The sequence below is a fragment of the Acipenser ruthenus genome, chromosome 7, assembly GCF_902713425.1.
Source record: "Acipenser ruthenus chromosome 7, fAciRut3.2 maternal haplotype, whole genome shotgun sequence".
Classification (NCBI taxonomy): Eukaryota; Metazoa; Chordata; class Actinopteri; order Acipenseriformes; family Acipenseridae; genus Acipenser; species Acipenser ruthenus.
Genome location: NC_081195.1, coordinates 67,721,328 through 67,740,724, shown reverse-complemented (window position 1 = coordinate 67,740,724; position 19,397 = coordinate 67,721,328). Strand labels below are relative to the sequence as shown.

Here is a 19,397-nt window from a genome sequence, read left to right as displayed (position 1 = left end):
TTGCTGGAATATTTGAACTACTTTACGCGGTTTGCTTATGTCCATCAAGTTTTGCTTTCCGACATCAAGATGCCAAGTTGCTTCAGTTTCATTAAGCAGGCTGCATGCTGCCTCAATCATTGTTACTTCCTACACAGACAGCACTTGTGTCTCAGATGTGTGCGTGTGTGCACCCCTCCACTGCTGTGCAAATTTCATACAGTGGTTCAAAAAAAGAGGGCTCATTCGTTCCGTATGATCTGTGCATGATTCCCAAGCTCACAGAGCTGACTCTAGAATGCCCGCGGAGTCACAGGAGTCTTGCGCATGAGGAGCGGTAAACACCAGTGACATTTTGAACGTGATAAGGTCAATTCCCTGCCCCCCGTACCAACAGGATGTCAGCAATACATACATGTCCTCGGGTGTCCAGTGGAGCAGGATTTTCACCTTTCCAGAGTCTTCCTTTCTTCTTGCTATTACCTAAAAGAAAAGAAAAAAAGGAAGGAAACAAAAAGAGATGTCATACACCGTTTACAACAGGGAAAGGCAACCTCCACACCAGACCAGAGCTTGAATGAAATCACAATTATGAGAGCCATAAACTTAACAATTCTGGGCCAGGTCTTTGTTCCAATCACGTTCTTTTGTTTAACTGAACCACTTAAACCTAAACCAGGTCTCGGAGCAGCCGACCATTACATTACAGTACCTGGTAAAGCTGGTTAACACAATTAATGCACTTCTTAATTTAAAGAAGCATGCCATCCGAAAAAAAAACACCAACACACATTTGAGACCATTACCTGGCGTTCCAAATACTTGAACTGTCAGTATCTTTAACGGTTTCCAAACACCACGATCTAATGTCAATTTGGCACCTCCAACTAAAACAGTATCAATCAACACATTCACAAGATGACGAACAAAACATTCCAGATATTGATCGGGAGAAAGACAGATTCATCCCTTCAATTTCCAGCATTAATAGAACTTGTGTAAAGCAAAATGGTCCATATTGGGAATCTAGAGCCCAATTCAATCTCAACTAAAGTGTTTCATTTAGGGGTGGGCACCACTATTGATAATTTGATATGATATCAATATCGTTCGATATCGATAATTTCCATCTCGGGATATCGTAGGATTAAAAAAAATTACTGTACGCTCGCAGAGCCATACTTTTTATTGCTGATACTGCTAAAAAGACAAACGCAGTACAATCAAGAAATGTACTGGTTGCATAAGTATTCAGCCCCTTAAGTCAGTACTTGGTAGAAGCACCTTTTGCAGCAATTAGGGGCAGCAATTAGGCTCTGGACTCTTGACCGGAGGGTCGTGGGTTCAATCCCAGGTGGGGGACACTGCTGCTGTACCCTTGAGCAAGGTATTTTACCTAGATTGCTCCAGTAAAAACCCAACTGTATAAATGGGTAATTGTATGTAAAAATAACGTGTAAAAAAATGATGTAATTGTATGTAAAAAATAATTTGATATCTTGTAACAATTGTAAGTCGCCCTGGATAAGGGCATCTGCTAAGAAATAAATAATAACTGCCGAGTCCTTTTGGATAGGTCTCTACTAGCTTTGCACAGTAGGATGGTGAAATTTTTGCCCATTCTTCACAGGAAAATTGCTCCAGTTCTGATGAGTTTGTTGGGGTTCGTCGATGGACTGCAATCTTCAAGTCTCGCCATAAATTTTTGATTGGATTCAAGTCAGGATTTTGACTGGGCCACTCAAGAACATGAATTCTCTTCTTGTTCAACCACTCCAGTGTGGCTTTGGCTTTGTGCTTTGGGTCATTGTCCTGCTGAAATGTGAATTTCCTCCCTAGTTTCAGAGTCTTGGCTGACTCAAACAGGTGTTCATCAAGGATTCGCCTGTACTTTGCACCATCCACTCTCCCCTCTCCCCTCTAAACTGACAAGCTTCCCAGTCCCTGCTGAAGAGAAGCATGCCCATAACATGATGCTGCCATCACCATGCTTGACAGTTGGGATGGTGCTGACTGGGTGATGTGAAGTGTTGGGCTTGCGCCAGACGTAACGCTTGGAATTTAGACCGAAAAGTTCAATTTTTGTCTCGTCTGACCACAACCTTTTTCCACATGTCTGCAGTATCACCTACATGCTTTTTCGCAAACTCCATACGTGCTTTAAGATGAGGCTTTTTAAGTAATTCTTTCTTGCCACCCATCCATACAGGCCAGCTTTCCGTAGGAACCGGCTTATTGTTGATGTGTGAACACTGACTCCCATCTCAGACACAGAACTTGGCAGATCTGTCAAGGTCATTGTTGGCTTCATAGTGACATCCCGAACAAGTTTCCTGCTTGCCCGGCTGCTCAGTTTGGGAGGGCGACCTGATCTGGGTAGTGTCTGGATGGTATGATGCATCTTCCACTTAATGATGGACTTCACTGTGCTGAGAGGGATAATCTGCGCCTTTGAAATTTTCTTGTACCCATCTCCTGCTCTGTGCCTCTCTACCACTTTATCCCAGACTTGTTTCAAAAGCTCCTTGGTCTTCATGGTTGCTTTGTTGGATCACTATGTGAGTTGCAGATTGAAAGTCTTTATATACCTGAGGGAAATTATCTACAAGTTAAACCACTTTGAGTACACACAGGCTGAAACTATTTCACTAATTTTGTGACCTTTCAAACAAATGATTTGCATCCGAGCTGATTTAGGGCTGCAGTAGCAAAGGGGTTATGCAACCGAGATTAATCAGTTTTTCTGTATAAATCTTACTTATTTATATTCTATATGCATTTTTTAACTTTATCAATGTGGAGTAGTTTGTGTAGATGCTACATGTAAAGTCTAATTTGAAAGTGTCGTGGAGTACGCTCAGGTGCCAACAATATGTGAAAACTTTGCAGGGGGGTGAATACTTCTGCAAAGCACTGCATGTACTGTATGTATGTATGTATTTTTTGCTTCCATTCAGAACGTGCTCACAAGGTACCAAACGCTATTTGCATGCTGTATTAAGCACGGTTGAGATTATTTTGAGATATGCGCATCCGTCAGTGGTTCATTGCATTTTTTCCATGTGATTACTTACATCATTAGTAATGTATTTTAAAAATGTGAACTTTAGGTATTATAAATGAGATGTACTTTTAAAACATCAAAACACATCACAAAATGCACCTTTCAGCATGACACCGTAGGCTACTTAATACTTTTAGATGTGTTGTGCATTAGAAAGATTCAATTACTTCCGGATTGGCTAGTCTGTGCAGTGAAGTACTGTATATAAATATTTCGGTTTTTAGGTAGCTGATGATGGAATGGAATAGTAAAACAATATAATAAGACCTGGCTTTTCTCCATGGATATTAGGATAAAGTTAAATTAAGTTATTGCTTTATGTAAATGTCTGTTATAGCTACATGTTTCATATTGAACATGTGTTATAACAATTTTCTGTGTTTTGGAAGACTTTGATATTATCGATATCTAAATACGTGCACGATATCGATATACAACTTCCATATCGTTGCCCACCCCTAGTTTCATTATCCTCGGGACAGCCTCAGTTATCATAATTAAGCAATAAGGCACAAGGTGCGGTTTAAGGCAGGAGAAGCAGCAGAGTCCCTGCAACCAAACAAGAAGTGACACTATCCAGCACAAGCCACGCCCTCAAGTGCCTTTTTGCTTTTATAAAACACTTATAAACATTTTATAAAAAAGGATACAGCTGTATAGTTTCTAAAGATTTAACATTTTGATGTATAACCTTCCAGAAAAGACCCTACAAACAATTTGTTTGTTTCAGTAAATGCTTTTTTTTTTATTTATTATAAAGACTTTAAATAACTTAGATATGTTTCAGTTCATTTTTCTGACTTTAAATAACTCAAAAAACCTTGCTTAGTTGTACACGTTGTTGCTTGGTAATCCACTCCCATTGACTGTCGCTTTTTTTTTTCAGAAAGCCAATCACTTAAGCGTTAACAGACCAATTTGTTTGTTTTGTGGTATTAATTTAATTTCTTTTTTTTTTTTTCTAGCACTTCAAGGTTACATTTTTGTATCTATAAAGGAGAGTCAGTGCACGGTACAAAGGAGGAGAGATAGTGAAGAAAAGCAAGTCGGATGGTTAAGATATCGCATTTAGTAATGTAAATACTGTTTTTTTTACAATCCAAAATATAGCCTTAGTTTTAGTCTTGCTATCCCAGCTATAAAGCATGAGAAAAGTGACACACATTATATATATTTTCTATTCTATATATTTTTCTATTCTATATTAGTCCGAGAAGTTACCCAGCAACAAACTCCCCATTCCCAGCTGTACTGCTTTCCTAGAAAAAGGAGAACATTTTGGGGACCATTCTACTTGTGAGATGTCTCACTCATTAAAACATTTAGCATGGTTTTAAAGAGCAGAAGATTCTCTTCAGAGATACCAGGGCAATCACCACCCATAGTCTTGCTGTAAAAATCACTTGTTTTGAACCCAACCTATAATTGTGTCTTTACATTTTACAATAAAGGATAAGCTAAACCCTGCATGTATATGTATGACTGAAGAAGAGGGCTAGGATTATTTGAAACAGCAGAATAAAACAGGGGGTATAACTGGCTTCCAAGCCTCAATGTCACCAATGAACAAAAGTATATCAATCTTTAGCTACATTACTAAGTAAAGTAATGTACTCAACTCCCACGGGGAGAAGAGGATCAAGTTTTGAAAGCCGCTCTATAAAAATCAAGAGGATTGCTGTAACCAAACGCCAAGGAATTTAATTCCACTGCAACGTTCAACACGTACTAACCTCAACCCTTCTACGAAGTTGCTTTTTATATCGCAAAGCAAACAGTATTCTGAATAGTTAAAGAGCACGAAGCGTCAAGCGTAAGTTTATTTGTATTGTTTTTACAGTCCCCTTCCTAGTGTAGGGTGCCTGCATTCATTTGGAGCAGTTCTTGGTTCTGCTGCTCCTATATACATGAATCACCATCATCACTGTCCTCTCAATCGCCCTTTATCTATACATGAATCACCATCATCACTGTCCTCTCAATCGCCCTTTATCTATACATGAATCACCATCATCACTGTCCTCTCAATCCCCCTTTATCTATACATGAATCACCATCATCACTGTCCTCTCAATCCCCCTTTATCTATACATGAATCACCATCATCACTGTCCTCTCAATCGCCCTTTATCTATACTCGAATCACCATCATCACTGTCCTCTCAATCTCCCTTTATCTATACTCGAATCACCATCATCACTGTCCTCTCAATCTCCCTTTATCTATACTCGAATCACCATCATCACTGTCCTCTCAATCCCCCTTTATCTATACTCGAATCACCATCATCACTGTCCTCTCAATCCCCCTTTATCTATACATGAATCACCATCATCACTGTCCTCTCAATCCCCCTTTATCTATACATGAATCACCATCATCACTGTCCTCTCAATCGCCCTTTATCTATACATGAATCACCATCACTGGCCTCTCAATCCCCCTTTATCTATACATGAATCACCATCATCACTGTCCTCTCAATCCCCCTTTATCTATACATGAATCACCATCATCACTGTCCTCTCAATCGCCCTTTATCTATACATGAATCACCATCATCACTGTCCTCTCAATCCCCCTTTATCTATACATGAATCACCATCATCACTGTCCTCTCAATCGCCCTTTATCTATACATGAATCACCATCATCACTGTCCTCTCAATCCCCCTTTATCTATACATGAATCACCATCATCACTGTCCTCTCAATCGCCCTTTATCTATACATGAATCACCATCATCACTGTTCTCTCAATCGCCCTTTATCTATACATGAATCACCATCATCACGGTCCTCTCAATCGCCCTTTATCTATACATGAATCACCATCATCACTGTCCTCTCAATCTCCCTTTATCTATACTCTAATCACCATCATCACTGTCCTCTCAATCTCCCTTTATCTATACATGAATCACCATCATCACTGTCCTCTCAATCGCCCTTTATCTATACATGAATCACCATCATCACTGTTCTCTCAATCGCCCTTTATCTATACATGAATCACCATCATCACGGTCCTCTCAATCGCCCTTTATCTATACATGAATCACCATCATCACTGTCCTCTCAATCTCCCTTTATCTATACTCTAATCACCATCATCACTGTCCTCTCAATCTCCCTTTATCTATACATGAATCACCATCATCACTGGGAGATGGGGGCACTTTGCAAGAACATCCCATTGCTACCTGCAGAACATTCAGCTGAAAGCATTGGTGCTTAAATACCTGTGAGCAGATGATGGGTTAACGAGCAACAGAAGCGACCATGCTTCGCTAGCTTCAATATACAATGCAGTAGAAACTTTTTTTTTTTTTTTTTTTTTTTTTTTTTTAAATGGGATATCTATTTATAAGGTTTGGAAAAAAAAAAAAATTCAGCAGTTGATGAGCACATTTGTTACGCACATGGTTTATATAAATAATACTTTGACTCACTGGAGGATTGACTCTGCATTCGTGAAATTTGATGGAAGAGAAACAAAAGTCCCCTCTGCGGAGACCACAACTGTTCCAGTAACTTGGAATGATGCTTTGGTTCAGCTGAAGCGTGAATCATGAGCACATTCACAAGCAGCCGCTGAAACACAGAGGAGGATGTATCTCCCTCAACCGGACCCGAGCATCAACATGAACACCCAACAAAGACATGCACTGCTTCCAAGACTGGCAGTCATGTATGCTATAAAAAGGGTGTTGGGTTTTCCAGTAGGATGAACAGAAAACCTGATGGTCCAGCAATTAGAGAAGCCACAGCTGGCTCAGGCTGTCACCCCTTGGTGTATGGGCTATTATCGATCCTCTCACACATCGTTTGTTTGCAGTTCCCACTTAGATTCATCACATAGCCTCAATTTATACCAGCACATCTGAATTGTGGGACTTATTTTAGGAGACATTGGAAACAACAATATGTTTTGCAATTAATTTAAAAACAAAAAAAAATACGTAAATCTTTAGAACACACTAACATTCTGGAGAAGGCTGACAGGTTGATAAATTAAACAAAAACCTATTGAACAGACAAAGCAATTTCTGTTGAAATGCAACTCTGATTGTAAAGTGCCCCTCTAAGACAACAACTGCAATACCCCAAACTATTTACAAGTTAGAATTAACCATATAATGATTCTGTACATAAACCTCTTGGGGCTGTGCAGAAGTGGAGAGTTCAGACCTAATCTCTTCGATGGAGTACTGTACGCTTTCTTGGATTCTTTGCATAATCGCTCTCACTTTTCTTTTGTTTGGCTTATTGTGCAAACTGCAAATGCTACAAACCAGGCTTCTTTACCTTATCAAAACATCTACTGACACATTAGTCTTGCTTTTGTAACATACAACATGATCCACCACAGGAAGAAAAACATTTCAGATGGCTTGTAAAGCAGAAGTGTTAAGACTGCATTAAGGATTACTGCACCCCCCTCCCCCTCCCTCTCAAGAGCTGTATAAACTTTTTTGTTGACTTAATGTTTGTCCTCCAACCACTTTTAATATGCTACAGGCTGAAAAATGCAAGGATGTGCAGCAGGGAGTAAAGGGAGCCTGTTTAACACTGTTCCAAAGACAACAGTATTAACGGTGCTTCGTCCCTGAATGTACGTCACTGGAGCACATCTGAGGCCCCAAAAGCTGGCAGCTGCTTTATTGGTCTTTATTGGTCTTTTAATTAAAGAGGCATGGGAGTTATTCTGCACAAGTGGGCTGTTAAAACAGGAATACAATTACCATACGCGAGTTCTACTTTCAAAAGAGAAAGAAAAAAAAGGTAGAGAATATTTGAGGACAGCTACACAGCAAGCAGTGTTTATAAAATTACATATAATGCACTTGCTTTAACTTATTCATGAATACTACAAGATAAGCATACTTATTTTAAAAAGTGCAAGGTTGAAACGAGCATAAACAATAAACAAATCCCGATACATGGAGTGCAATACCTTTCCTGAAAGCCTTAGATTACTGCAGTGGTGTTGTAGCACATTGTGTGTTAGCCTGTTACTCGGGTTTATCTTAAAAAGTAGTTCTGCGTTTCCAAAGCATCACACTTAACAGATCACTACTGCCATGAATTTGTAAGTTCATTAGCTGGGAATAATTTAAGACCCACTGCTTAGCAGCTTAAGCCATTCCTGGTTTTCTTGGGAGCCTACCAGCCCTTTCCCACGGAGCACGCCAACCCTCCCCCCTAAAATTCAACCGTTTTCCATTCAGTGTGAAAGCTCCAAGCATTGCTCTTGCGTACTCCGTACAATTCGCTTCATTTTGCTACAGGGTGCAAACCAAATGCACTCAAGCGGTTGCAAACGTACCAAACTAAAAAGGGTCAATATTTCCCTTTTAAATCAACTGGAAGCTGTTATTACCCACCTGGGGTAGTGGTGTTAAACACAAAGAGACCCAATGTTTCTTTATTTGCTGCATATGTTTATCCAGCTTTAGTTATTGCTTTTCGTCTCAAGAAGCTCAGGGGCTGAATTAGCACAAACACAACATCAATATCATGAAGTGTAATTGAATACGACTGCTCTTTTTCATTACGGACAGTGAATATAAGACCACAATAAAATATGATGGCATCAACAATATCAGGAATATTCTGGTAACCACGTACTGTAGATTATTAATGACAGTACATGAGAATGTGCTGAAGGTACAATACTTACTCAATTGCCAACATGAAAAACTGTCTGAAACTGTAAAGCATTGACGGTACAGCACTGTAGCTACACGGCTCCACAGTAATAAAACTCTGAAGCAGGTATGTACTGTAGCGTGTCGATTTTGATTTGACAGCAAGTCACATGTGCTTAATACTACATTTTGTGTTGGAACAGTTGAGAGGATGATACTGTTTTGAAGACAGTGGCTTGTTTACTGGTAAACATTTTACAAATCATATATTTATATGTTTAACAATACCAAAAAACGTTTAAAAAATAAATACAGCATCAAACTCAAACAGTATATTCTCCAGGGTACTGTAGATTTCTTTCTCGCCAACACGAACTTTACGAAGATCACAATGTTGATTCCTAATGTGAAAGGGAAATGCTCTCGGTACACTTTCAGGGAGATGACCATTTTGGTAAATGTACCACTCAGTACCTTCACTAACATACCCAGTGTAAAAGGGCCCTTCATTATAAGTTACCTGTACAACAGACCGAGTTTACTGCCACACTAGTGTAGCAAAACAAAATACAATCCAAACACTGCTGCGACACCACTCTACTGAATGAATGTTTTGTGTTCGTAAATTCATGTAAAGCAAAGGAGCGCGCAAAAAAAAAGCTTAATGCTAAGTAAAATGCACGGCCTAGAGTTTATACAGCTTTGTGGGCTGAAAAGCAACGTGGAATGTAAACTTCCCTCCAGACTGAAGGGCAAGTTAAAGAAAGCCAGTGCTGCCCTCTTGTGGGTAATCAGAGACATGACATGCAGGAGTGTTGCAGCTCAACTACTGCTTTTAAAATAAAATGCATGAATGAGTATCCACTATTCTTATAGTTAGAACACATAAAGGCGAGTCTGGCTTATCTGTTTTTCATTTTTGTAAAAGTGCAGTATAATGCAAAAACAAGGGTCAACAAAATCCAAGCCTGCTAATAGAATACAGTGAGTAAGTTGGAAAAAAGTTATGTTTTACTATACTGTTAGAAATCTATTCAGCTGTGTTAGACAGAAGAAAAAACTACATTTTGTATAAACTGGAATTCAACAAAATAATATATATTTTTAAAAGAGACAATTGTGTGGCTCTTATTAAGAGGGAGTTCGGCTGCCCAACTGCACTTTTACAATGTGCTCCAGTGTTTTCACAAGAAGCTGGGGGCTGCATGTGCTATACTGGGTTCATACTTAGCTGTAGTCACAGTGCGGTTGAGCCATTCGGCACGGTCAGGAGTTGTCTTCTCTCCCCAATGGCCAAAGCTAACTCTTTCAGCAAGTCCTATTAAGTTTATTTTAATTGTACTGATTGAGTTTTGGCTTCTCTGCAAGGTGTTAATGCATCATATCTAAACCTGCTCGCTACACACACACACACACACACACACACACACACACACACACATCACTCAGCGTGAAACCATGAACATTTCATCATACTGCAGATCAAAGAGTAAAACCGTGCAGGGGAGCCATACCAGACCTTGTTTTACGTCAATGCTTTAATCTTTCATTGCTGACAAGATTGCAAAGTGCAGTTTGGTATTTATTCCAGCTACATTTGTCATCTTTTGGTCATGCATGTACTGTAAATTTATTTTTAAAGTGTGCCTCTGTCTGTAAAATAAAAGTGGCTTTAAAAGGAAAGCTGAATTAAACAAAATGCACACCCATGATAAATAATTCATTTAAAAGGTTAAGAATGTGTTAAAAAATTAACTGTTTATGGGACTATATCCAAATGCAATCAGAAAGGTCTATAGGAGGCGATGACAAAAGGAGGGTGAAATCTCAAGTCAGTCACTGTGTTCACAATGGGACAGATCCCACAACCCTAAAAAGCTCTTAAACTGGAAGAAAATAAGTGTTTTAGAAATGATTGCATCAGGTCATGGATTTTGGCAGGCACAACTAATCCCTCTCTCTCCGCCCCCCCCCCCCCCCCTTTCCTAAAATCTGGAGCAAATGTATGGAACACATTCAAAATCAAATCTTAAAAGAAAAAGAAGTCCACAGGCTACAAACAACCAACACTCAGAGCACCACAGCATTGCAGTCCAAGAGGTTAAATTACAGACTACTTCTGCCACCTGGTGGTCAAAGAGGGAATTGCTTTTAATGACATGAGCAGTATCCAGAATTATAGCCGGATCTACAGGAACAGCTTATTATAAAATTATTGTTTAAACAATTAGGGCCCTATTGAAGCTTTGTAGCATCAATGTTTTAAAAGAAAACCATGGAAAACAACAGATTTCCTATACTAGTAGGGTGGCCTGCAGTTTTGCATAGTTAAAGAAATATGAAAATAATTAATGATGTACACAAAAATTGTCACATGAAAAAACCTAGTCCTGTTTTACTCAATTAAAAGCCTATCGAGAAAATAAATCACCAAAGCCCCAAATGAAGCGTGTTACTTACTGTGCTATGAAATACAACACTGTGTCCATTCCCCAGGCTTTCTATGTGCGTAGCGAGGTTCAAGCAGATAGCTCTATGCCGTATGGCATCCATCGTCTGTGCGTCAAAGAAGTCATGTGGCCTTGCTATACATATAGAAAAAAAAGAAAAGAGAGCATGTTAAAACTAGGAGCATGCATGCTGCATTGAAAGAGTGCAAAAATAAACAGCAGGCTTTAACTGTTACAGCATGAATGAGTTAATGCAGAGCAGGGAAACAAAAGGTTAATTTTGTGACAAGAACCAGAAGCAGAATAAAAGATTTCCTGTAGATTGTAAGTTTCAGAGATAGAAAAAGAAAGATCACAACTGAAGTTTCTGCAAGATAAGGTCGCCACATTTAAACCTAATGGCTTCACTAGATCAGTCACTAAACTCATTAAAAAAGTACGTTATTTAGTTTCCTGGTTATTATAGTACTTGGAATAGCACATTTTAGTATATGAATTGTATATGAGCACTGTTCTAGCAACGTAGTTTAAAAAATAATTTTGTAGTTTTAGTTGGATTGCACAGCTTGGTACCTACAAACCCTACATCAGTAAATAAATCTCTAACATACAAGTCTAAATGTAATTTAAAATAGCCAGACAATGGGCAAGGAAAGCAACACACTGGTCACCACTGCTGTTACCCCTTTCAAGCAGAAACTCAGTCAGTGTCCATACATTGCAGAATCAGTCTAGGGTGTCATTATTTGCATTTGTTGCCTAAACTATAACTAATCAAAGCCACTGCTTGGATGTCACTGTTCTGATTTAAACTATGTATATGTAGTCACCAACCCCCTCACTACTTTAGATTGAGAGAGTTCAAGTAAGGTTGTCTAATCTAATAGGCTCATGTTGATAGCCAAAAGTGCATCTGCCAACTGGAGAATCTCCCACCACACATTCATGTCTTTAAAACTACTGACAGAAAGGCGTGATGGAGTACTCTGTGCACAGTGTGTCTGTGCTTTTATGTGAATAACAGCCTCAAGCAGGTCGTTTACAGGAGGGCAAGAATGCATTCCTCTGAATACTGTACAGACTACACCACTTCTTCCTAGCTTCTCGAAAATTAACTCTACAGAGGGTGCAGCTTTTTTTCTTTCTTTTTTTATTGCCCCGTGAAAGATGGGATCAGCTTCCCTGGAGTACTGGCCCTGTACTGCGCAGTACATGTCCAAACTGCTCAGGAGCGTTAAGAGCCTTACTCCAAGTACTGTCTTGTGTCTTACTCCGACACATCTTACTCTGACAAAGTACTGCAATAAAAAAAAAAACTTCACCGATTCAATTCCAGTCCAGTCCAGCTCAATTGACCACAGTTAAACTATTGGAAAGATGCCCATTCCCCTCCTACTGCGTTAGTAGCAACCCATGTCCCACACCTGCAGTGTTCAACTAATGACAAGAGAATATTTATCAAACACCAGAGGATCAACCCATGTCTCACACCTGCAGTGTTCAACTAATGACAAGAGAATATTTATCAAACACCAGAGGATCAACCCATGTCTCACACCTGCAGTGTTCAACTAATGACAAGAGAATATTTATCAAACACCAGAGGATCAACCCATGTTTCACACCTGCAGTTTTCAACTAATGACAAGAGAATATTTATCAAACACCAGAGGATCAACCCATGTCCCACCAGAGGACTGCTGTATGGATGTACCCTACCTGATCTCCACAGATGATCCTGTAATTTACACAACAGCTTTCAAACATAATGACAAAACCAAACACTGAAAAGCAATACGACACAATGTGTTACTGTAGTACTAGCCCAAGTACCAATACTGTTAGTATTGATACTACAGAGTATCTGTAGCCACAGGGAAACGTGACATGCAAATACAGTACCAGTGTTACATGTTTAAATATATCAATGTATTCACACCACACCACCACCAGTCCTTTTCTAGTTGTTAAACATAAGCATGTGAAGCACGACTAATATTTTATTATCTGTACAGTTTAAATGATAGTATATTACGAGAGCAGTCATCAAGCAGGGTTTTGATCAGTCTCATGTACATATTGCATGTAAGTTAGGTGTATCACTTCACCTTTGGTCACTTGCTGGTGTATGGCCTCTCCTCCAGTCATCTGCAATACTAATAATAAAGTGCTTTGGTTACAATGCATGTCTTTTCCACATCGGTGCCAAAAACAACCCCCTCCCCCCGCCCCCCCTGAAATCTGACATCTGGATACACATAAAAAATAAAACCTTGCAGACCCACAGACTCACAAAAAGCATTCATACAAATTGCAACACAGAAACATAACAGCAGAAATTTGGCCAATTATATGTATAATTATAGGAGTAGTGTTGCTGTGTAGACATCTTTAAGCCAGTAACTACACTTAAATTGTCTGCAGTAAACCAGCCATGGACTATCCTGTAACTAACAGTTAACATCACTGAGATTACAGGAGTATATAATTGAGTTGACTTTTCTTACTCTCCCATCTGCACTACAAGTATATACAATCCAAGTAGTAATTGCCATGCTGTGCACTTACACATATCTTGCAATAGTCCATGTCAGCAGCACTGTCAGGTGCATATAAATCATTGGCTTTTGAAAACATATTCAACTGCTAATTGTCTGTCACCATCAGAGCTCAGGAATTATGCATGAAAAGAAGCAAGCTGCCTGAAGGTCTGTCTGGTTTTGGACAATCGAAATGAAAGGTCCTAAACTTTTCAGCAAAGTAACAAACACACAGATAAACCTAGACCTGCTATACATGGTCCTGAAGAAATAGCACCGTCCTGTGGTCATCTGGCCACAGCAAAGAGTCTACACAATGTTGGAAGGACCCCAAAGATAATAAAAGGTCAATCCGTCGTACCACCCTACTTTAAATAGTAACATTTATAAAAATGCACCTCGATTTGGCAGTACACAGTACATAGCTGTAGTCCTCCCAGCACTACATAACCTCTTTGCAGAACATATATAGGTTTGAACGGAGGTATAATTGCAGTGTACAAAAATGTAAAAGTCCAGACAGTGGACTTTCCATTTCCACACAAAAGGTTTAAAATGATTAAAACATCATTTATTTCAAGACGTTTCAGACAAAAGCCCTTCAGCTGTTTAGATAGAAAAGTAAACACAGTGCGGTAAACTATTTCTTTGGCAACAAGTTTACTGCACTGCGTTTACTTTTCTTTCTACTCAGCCTCTTGACCAAAACATCCTGAAATAAATGATTTTGCAATCTTTTAAACCTTTTGTGTACATCCAAAGAGATTACTTTTTTAAATGCATTTCCTATTTCATCTTAACCATTTCCAATGATTAGATTCAAAATGACTAGTTCTGAGGCACACATAACAGTGCTTTTAAAAAGACAAACAGAATTCCCTTTTCCCGGTAAGAGAAATACCCCCCATTCTACATCAATCCTAGGTCCACAGTGGCAGCAGATGTTGGCATTTTGTAAGCTTGTTTATTCATGCTGACAACTTGCTGATAGTCTTGGTATTTATTTTGCTCACATATATGTGTATTAATAGTGACAGATGCTATCCATGTCAAAATGCCAACGAATGCGCTGACAGCGTTAGTGTCAACACATCTGATGGCTCAGTGTAGAAGCAGTAATTGAGAACTGTTTTAATATCAAAAGGGTGATTCACACCATGTCTTCTGTCATCTACTATTTACAGTGTCTGATTAAAACACGGATCCTGCAAATAGGTCAAACTTCCCCCAGTAGAAGTATTTTCTGAAGGTTTTTCTGTTTTGTTTACTGATGAACTTACACATTCTGTCTGAGTTTTGAGCGAGACTGAGAATCACGCACAGTACTTGACAGAGGCCTTTCTGTCCCCCAGGTTCACGAATGGGCTCCAGTTTTTATTTAGAAGTGTACAGTACTGGGCAGCTTCCAGGGAGAAGGATCTGGGGTAGACAAGCTTCTCTACAGTGGACTCCAGATGAACTCTCACCACCCCATACATCCCCATCAGAGCCCTTTCATGTTCACTTTGGATGGCTACACAAATCAAAATGCATTCTACACAACTATACCTTTTCACTAGGCATGCCTGGAGCATTTCATAAGCCCCACTGGGTCTTGTAAAAGCCTTGGTGTACAAGCGGAACCACTGTGTCTTAAGAGAGATACAAATAACCATATAGGATGTCAAACTGTCTTTAATGTTCGAGGCCAGCATTATTATTATTATTATTATTATTTATTTCTTAGCAGACGCCCTTATCCAGGGCGACTTACAATTGTTACAAGATATCACATTATTTTTTACATACAATTGCCCATTTATACAGTTGGGTTTTTACTGGAGTAATCTAGGTAAAGTACCTTGCTCAAGGGTACAGCAGCAGTGTCCCCTACCAGGGATTGAACCCACGACCCTCCGGTCAAGAGTCCAGAGCCCTAACCACTACTCCACACTGCTGCCCAGTGGTATAGTGGTTTAGTAGTGCCCACAACCTTTCCTTTCAACAGTTTCCGAGTGGGTGCGCTTACTAAGTATTTGTGATGCTTACTGAGTGGTACAATTGGAAAAGGAATAAAAAATGGGCACACAAAAAAAAAAAAAAAAAAAAAAATCCAGAAATGCAGTCATTTACCATTACTCTCCATAACTGCTTAGCAATGGAAACCTGACTCCCAGCGAACAGCAGCTTCAGCGATTTCATACTTTATTATCTGCTAATTAGGCACATCTGAGCTTGTCACTGAGAAAGCGTGGTTAACTAGGCTCACTGTATGACAACCGAATGCATCCAATTTGCACAGCAAAAGGAGCATCCTTCATGGAAGCATCTCAAGGTTTTGAAAAGCACTCCGCAGTAGGACAGTTCATATATAATCTGTGTGATGATTGATAGCAACACCCACATCCAGTCCAGACACAAAGTGCTATAAAAGCAGACTGGCATTCCATTGGGATGAGGCTCTAAAGCTTGCTGAGCCTTGTAATCAGGTCAGGCTACATTTCTATGGCGCTCCAATTCCAATCTATATCCTGTAGTTCCTGTCGTATTTCACAGATATATCTGCATTGTTGTGGAAAAAACAGGGAGTCATCCCTGCATATTTCTTTATACAGAACAGCAGGAGAGTCTTGAATTTTCCAAGGTTTACATGCGTCCAAGTACAGGCCTATCATCCCCTTTTTCCTCGAAAACAGTGCATCATAATCATCTTTAGGCTGTCTATAGTCGCTGCACACACCACGCTTCTTCATTTATTTGTCTTTAGGCTGTCTATAGTCGCTGCACACACCACGCTTCTTCATTTATTTGTCTTTAGGCTGTCTATAGTTGCTGCACACGCTACGCTTCATTGATTTGTCTTTAGGCTGTCTGTAGTCGCTGCACACGCTACGCTTCATTGATTTGTCTTTAGGCTGTCTGTAGTCGCTGCACACGCTACGCTTCATCGATTTGTCTTTAGGCTGTCTATAGTCGCTGCACACGCTACGCTTCATTGATTTGTCTTTAGGCTGTCTATAGTCGCTGCACACACCACACTTCTTCATTGATTTGTCTTTAGGCTGTCTGCAGTCGCTGCACACGCCACGCTTCATTGTTGATTTGTAAATCACAGCTAGCGAAGGATTGCTATAGAAATGTTGCTCTGATGACATATGATAATCTTAATATAAAAGATATTCATATTTTCAAAAATATTAATGCATTTTGAACTGAGCCAACCTGAAAAGAGGAATACAGCTGAATGAATAAACAGCATCACTACCAGTACCTTAGATTTCTATTTATATATAAAACATCCCCAACTGCTGTGCATGAGCCTTACACCATCGCATTACCTTAGCTCAGGTGGGTGGGGTGACACCTGCACCCTGCTGTAACAGTAACTGGGTTTTACTCTTAGTTTCTATCAAAATTACTTTTAACCACACTGGCCTGGGTTTGAAACCAAAATCTACAGTTCCCATTTCAGGAGACGTAATGCCTCTAATATTTCAAAAATATTATTTTTCACTGGAAAGCCTTCAACTTGTTTTGTGGTGTGTGCTGATCATTACCATACATCTATATTTTGCAAATGGTTTGAAAGCAGGTCTCCGAGTCTCATGCTGTGTCCACTAGGGGGAGCCATATTGCAGTATGCATCAATGGAGAGCCCTTCTGGTACCTTTGTGTGCAATACATCATCATTGCAGACATTGAGGGAGGTCTAACCAATGTTTAAAAGTCTGTTTTCTTACCTTTCATTAGCACAATCTAGAAATGTAGTACTTAAAAGAAGTTGGAGCTACAGAAACAATTATTTCATCGGCTCTTACTGGCTGTGCACTTCCATTCACTACAATAGCCTTGAATTGAAAGAAACATGTTACAGCAAACTATTATTTTTACAACATGACAACACAAGGAAATCTGTTTGTAAGGTTTTCAGTGCTGCATCTCCTTGCTCATTTCACTTGGCGTGTGAAATTGTCGCCACCCCCATTCAACGTCTTCATTCCTATCGTTAAATAGAGAACTGATTTCTCCATCGACTGACATGCTTTCAGCCATTAACTTGCTTTGACCTAGAATACAGTGCTGTGAATAAGGCACAGAAACCAGGCACTTCTATAAGCTAGAGCTGTACCACATGATATGATTGCTACAACATGCATTTCTTTGACAAATGTACGAGAGAGCTATGCAGCAAACAGAAGTACTGTATAATACTGATGGCACCACTTTTTTAGCTACAACCCCAGTAAGACAGAAAGGAAGCGCAGTGTTAATGGTGGGGTTACAGAAGGCAGCGCAGCCACTCGTAATACATACGTAATGATCTCCGCCGCTTGTTCTTGAGCCTCTTGCGCTTGTTCAGGCACGCTTTGGACGGAGACTCTTCCTTGACCTTTGGCTGGCTGGAGACTTTAGAGGAGTTCTGCTGGCTGAAGTGTGTGGGAACGTGCCGGGCCAGTCCACCCTGAGACGCAAAACTGGCATTACATCCACCAACCACGCACTGAAGAGGGAAAACAACAAAACATTACTGAGACTGGCATTACATCCACCAACCACACACTGAAGAGGGAAAACAACAAAACATTACTGAGACTGGCAGGTCATGAGATGCAATATGGACAGAAGTGTGTAATTTATACAGTGCGAGACTCTTGAGTTTAAGACAGGATGACCACATCAAGCTGTACCTTAGCACTGCAACAATCTCCCACTAAGAGCTCTCAGGTGGTCTCCAAATAAAAAAAATAATCTGCTGAGTGGTATTAAATTAAGTAACGTTTACGGTACATTATTCCACTTTCCTACCTTTTCTGTGCATTACCACACAGGCTAGCAAAATATGAAGATGATACAACAGAGTGTATATTGTAATACAGGCTTCTGATTAAATTAGCACCATCCTGTGCAAAGGATTGCCTCCACATACCTTAAAAGGTTTGTCTCCACTGTGCGTCAACATGTGCCTCTGCAGCCAACTTTGACTGGTAGACGGTGTGTTATATACTTTGCAGCCTTTCCACAAACAGACAAAAACCTGCAACACAGAAAAGAATAAAATTAATGAAAAGCTAGAATTGAGAGTCAATTTTGATTGGGTTTGTTTTATGCAACATGTTGTTCAATACTTTAGGAAATGCTCCAGCGTATTTGGGAGATGCACATGAAGCATGGTATTAATTGCAAAAATAAATACAAGAAAACGAAACAAACAAACAAACAAACCAAACATTCAGATTTAAATATAAATGTGGATGCTTTACTTCCATTTAATAGCAATATTTAAGTGGTTTTGAAAGAACACATGATTTGAATCAAATGCCATTATAAACAGTTTTGTATTGGGATATATTGTATTGGGACAATTCAGTTCTACGCTGCAAGGAGATGTAGATAAGTGTCGCTACATCCAAGTGCTTGATTAATAAAACAAACACAGCAGCGGGATCCAGCAGAATAACGATTGCAACATTATAAAACATCTCGCTTGCATTCTTACAGCTGGAAACCTGGCACTATACCACAATACAGGTCACCCTGCATCTCTGCTCTCAAAGTATCAAGACTGCATAATTCAGTGTTCATTCACAGCTCCAAGAATATCAATGTCTTACAGACAGATTAAATACTGGTTTATAGACCCAGGCTTTCAACCCTTACAGATGCGATGTGCTGCAATACTGGCAAGCTCTTCAATACTTTTATCTCGAATCGATCCAAGACCAGTCTTTGGTG

At 39.6% G+C, this 19,397-nt stretch overlaps 1 protein-coding gene across 3 annotated transcripts in view; it reads right to left on the bottom strand.

Annotated features, from left to right (window-relative positions):
- The window catches only part of LOC117415790 (zinc finger protein AEBP2), a 44,216-nt gene that overhangs the window by 10,780 nt on the left and 14,039 nt on the right, over nt 1–19,397 (bottom strand). For 2 of the 3 annotated variants that reach the window (XM_059027712.1, XM_059027711.1), the window contains exons 3-7: nt 18,592–18,699; nt 17,979–18,165; nt 13,254–13,301; nt 11,156–11,280; nt 395–462 (exon numbers count right to left, since the gene is read on the bottom strand). In XM_059027712.1, the coding sequence (XP_058883695.1) occupies nt 395–462; nt 11,156–11,280; nt 13,254–13,301; nt 17,979–18,165; nt 18,592–18,699 (536 nt within the window). The remainder of the gene's footprint in view (nt 1–394; nt 463–11,155; nt 11,281–13,253; nt 13,302–17,978; nt 18,166–18,591; nt 18,700–19,397) is intronic. The other variant, XM_059027713.1, reaches the window with a different exon arrangement.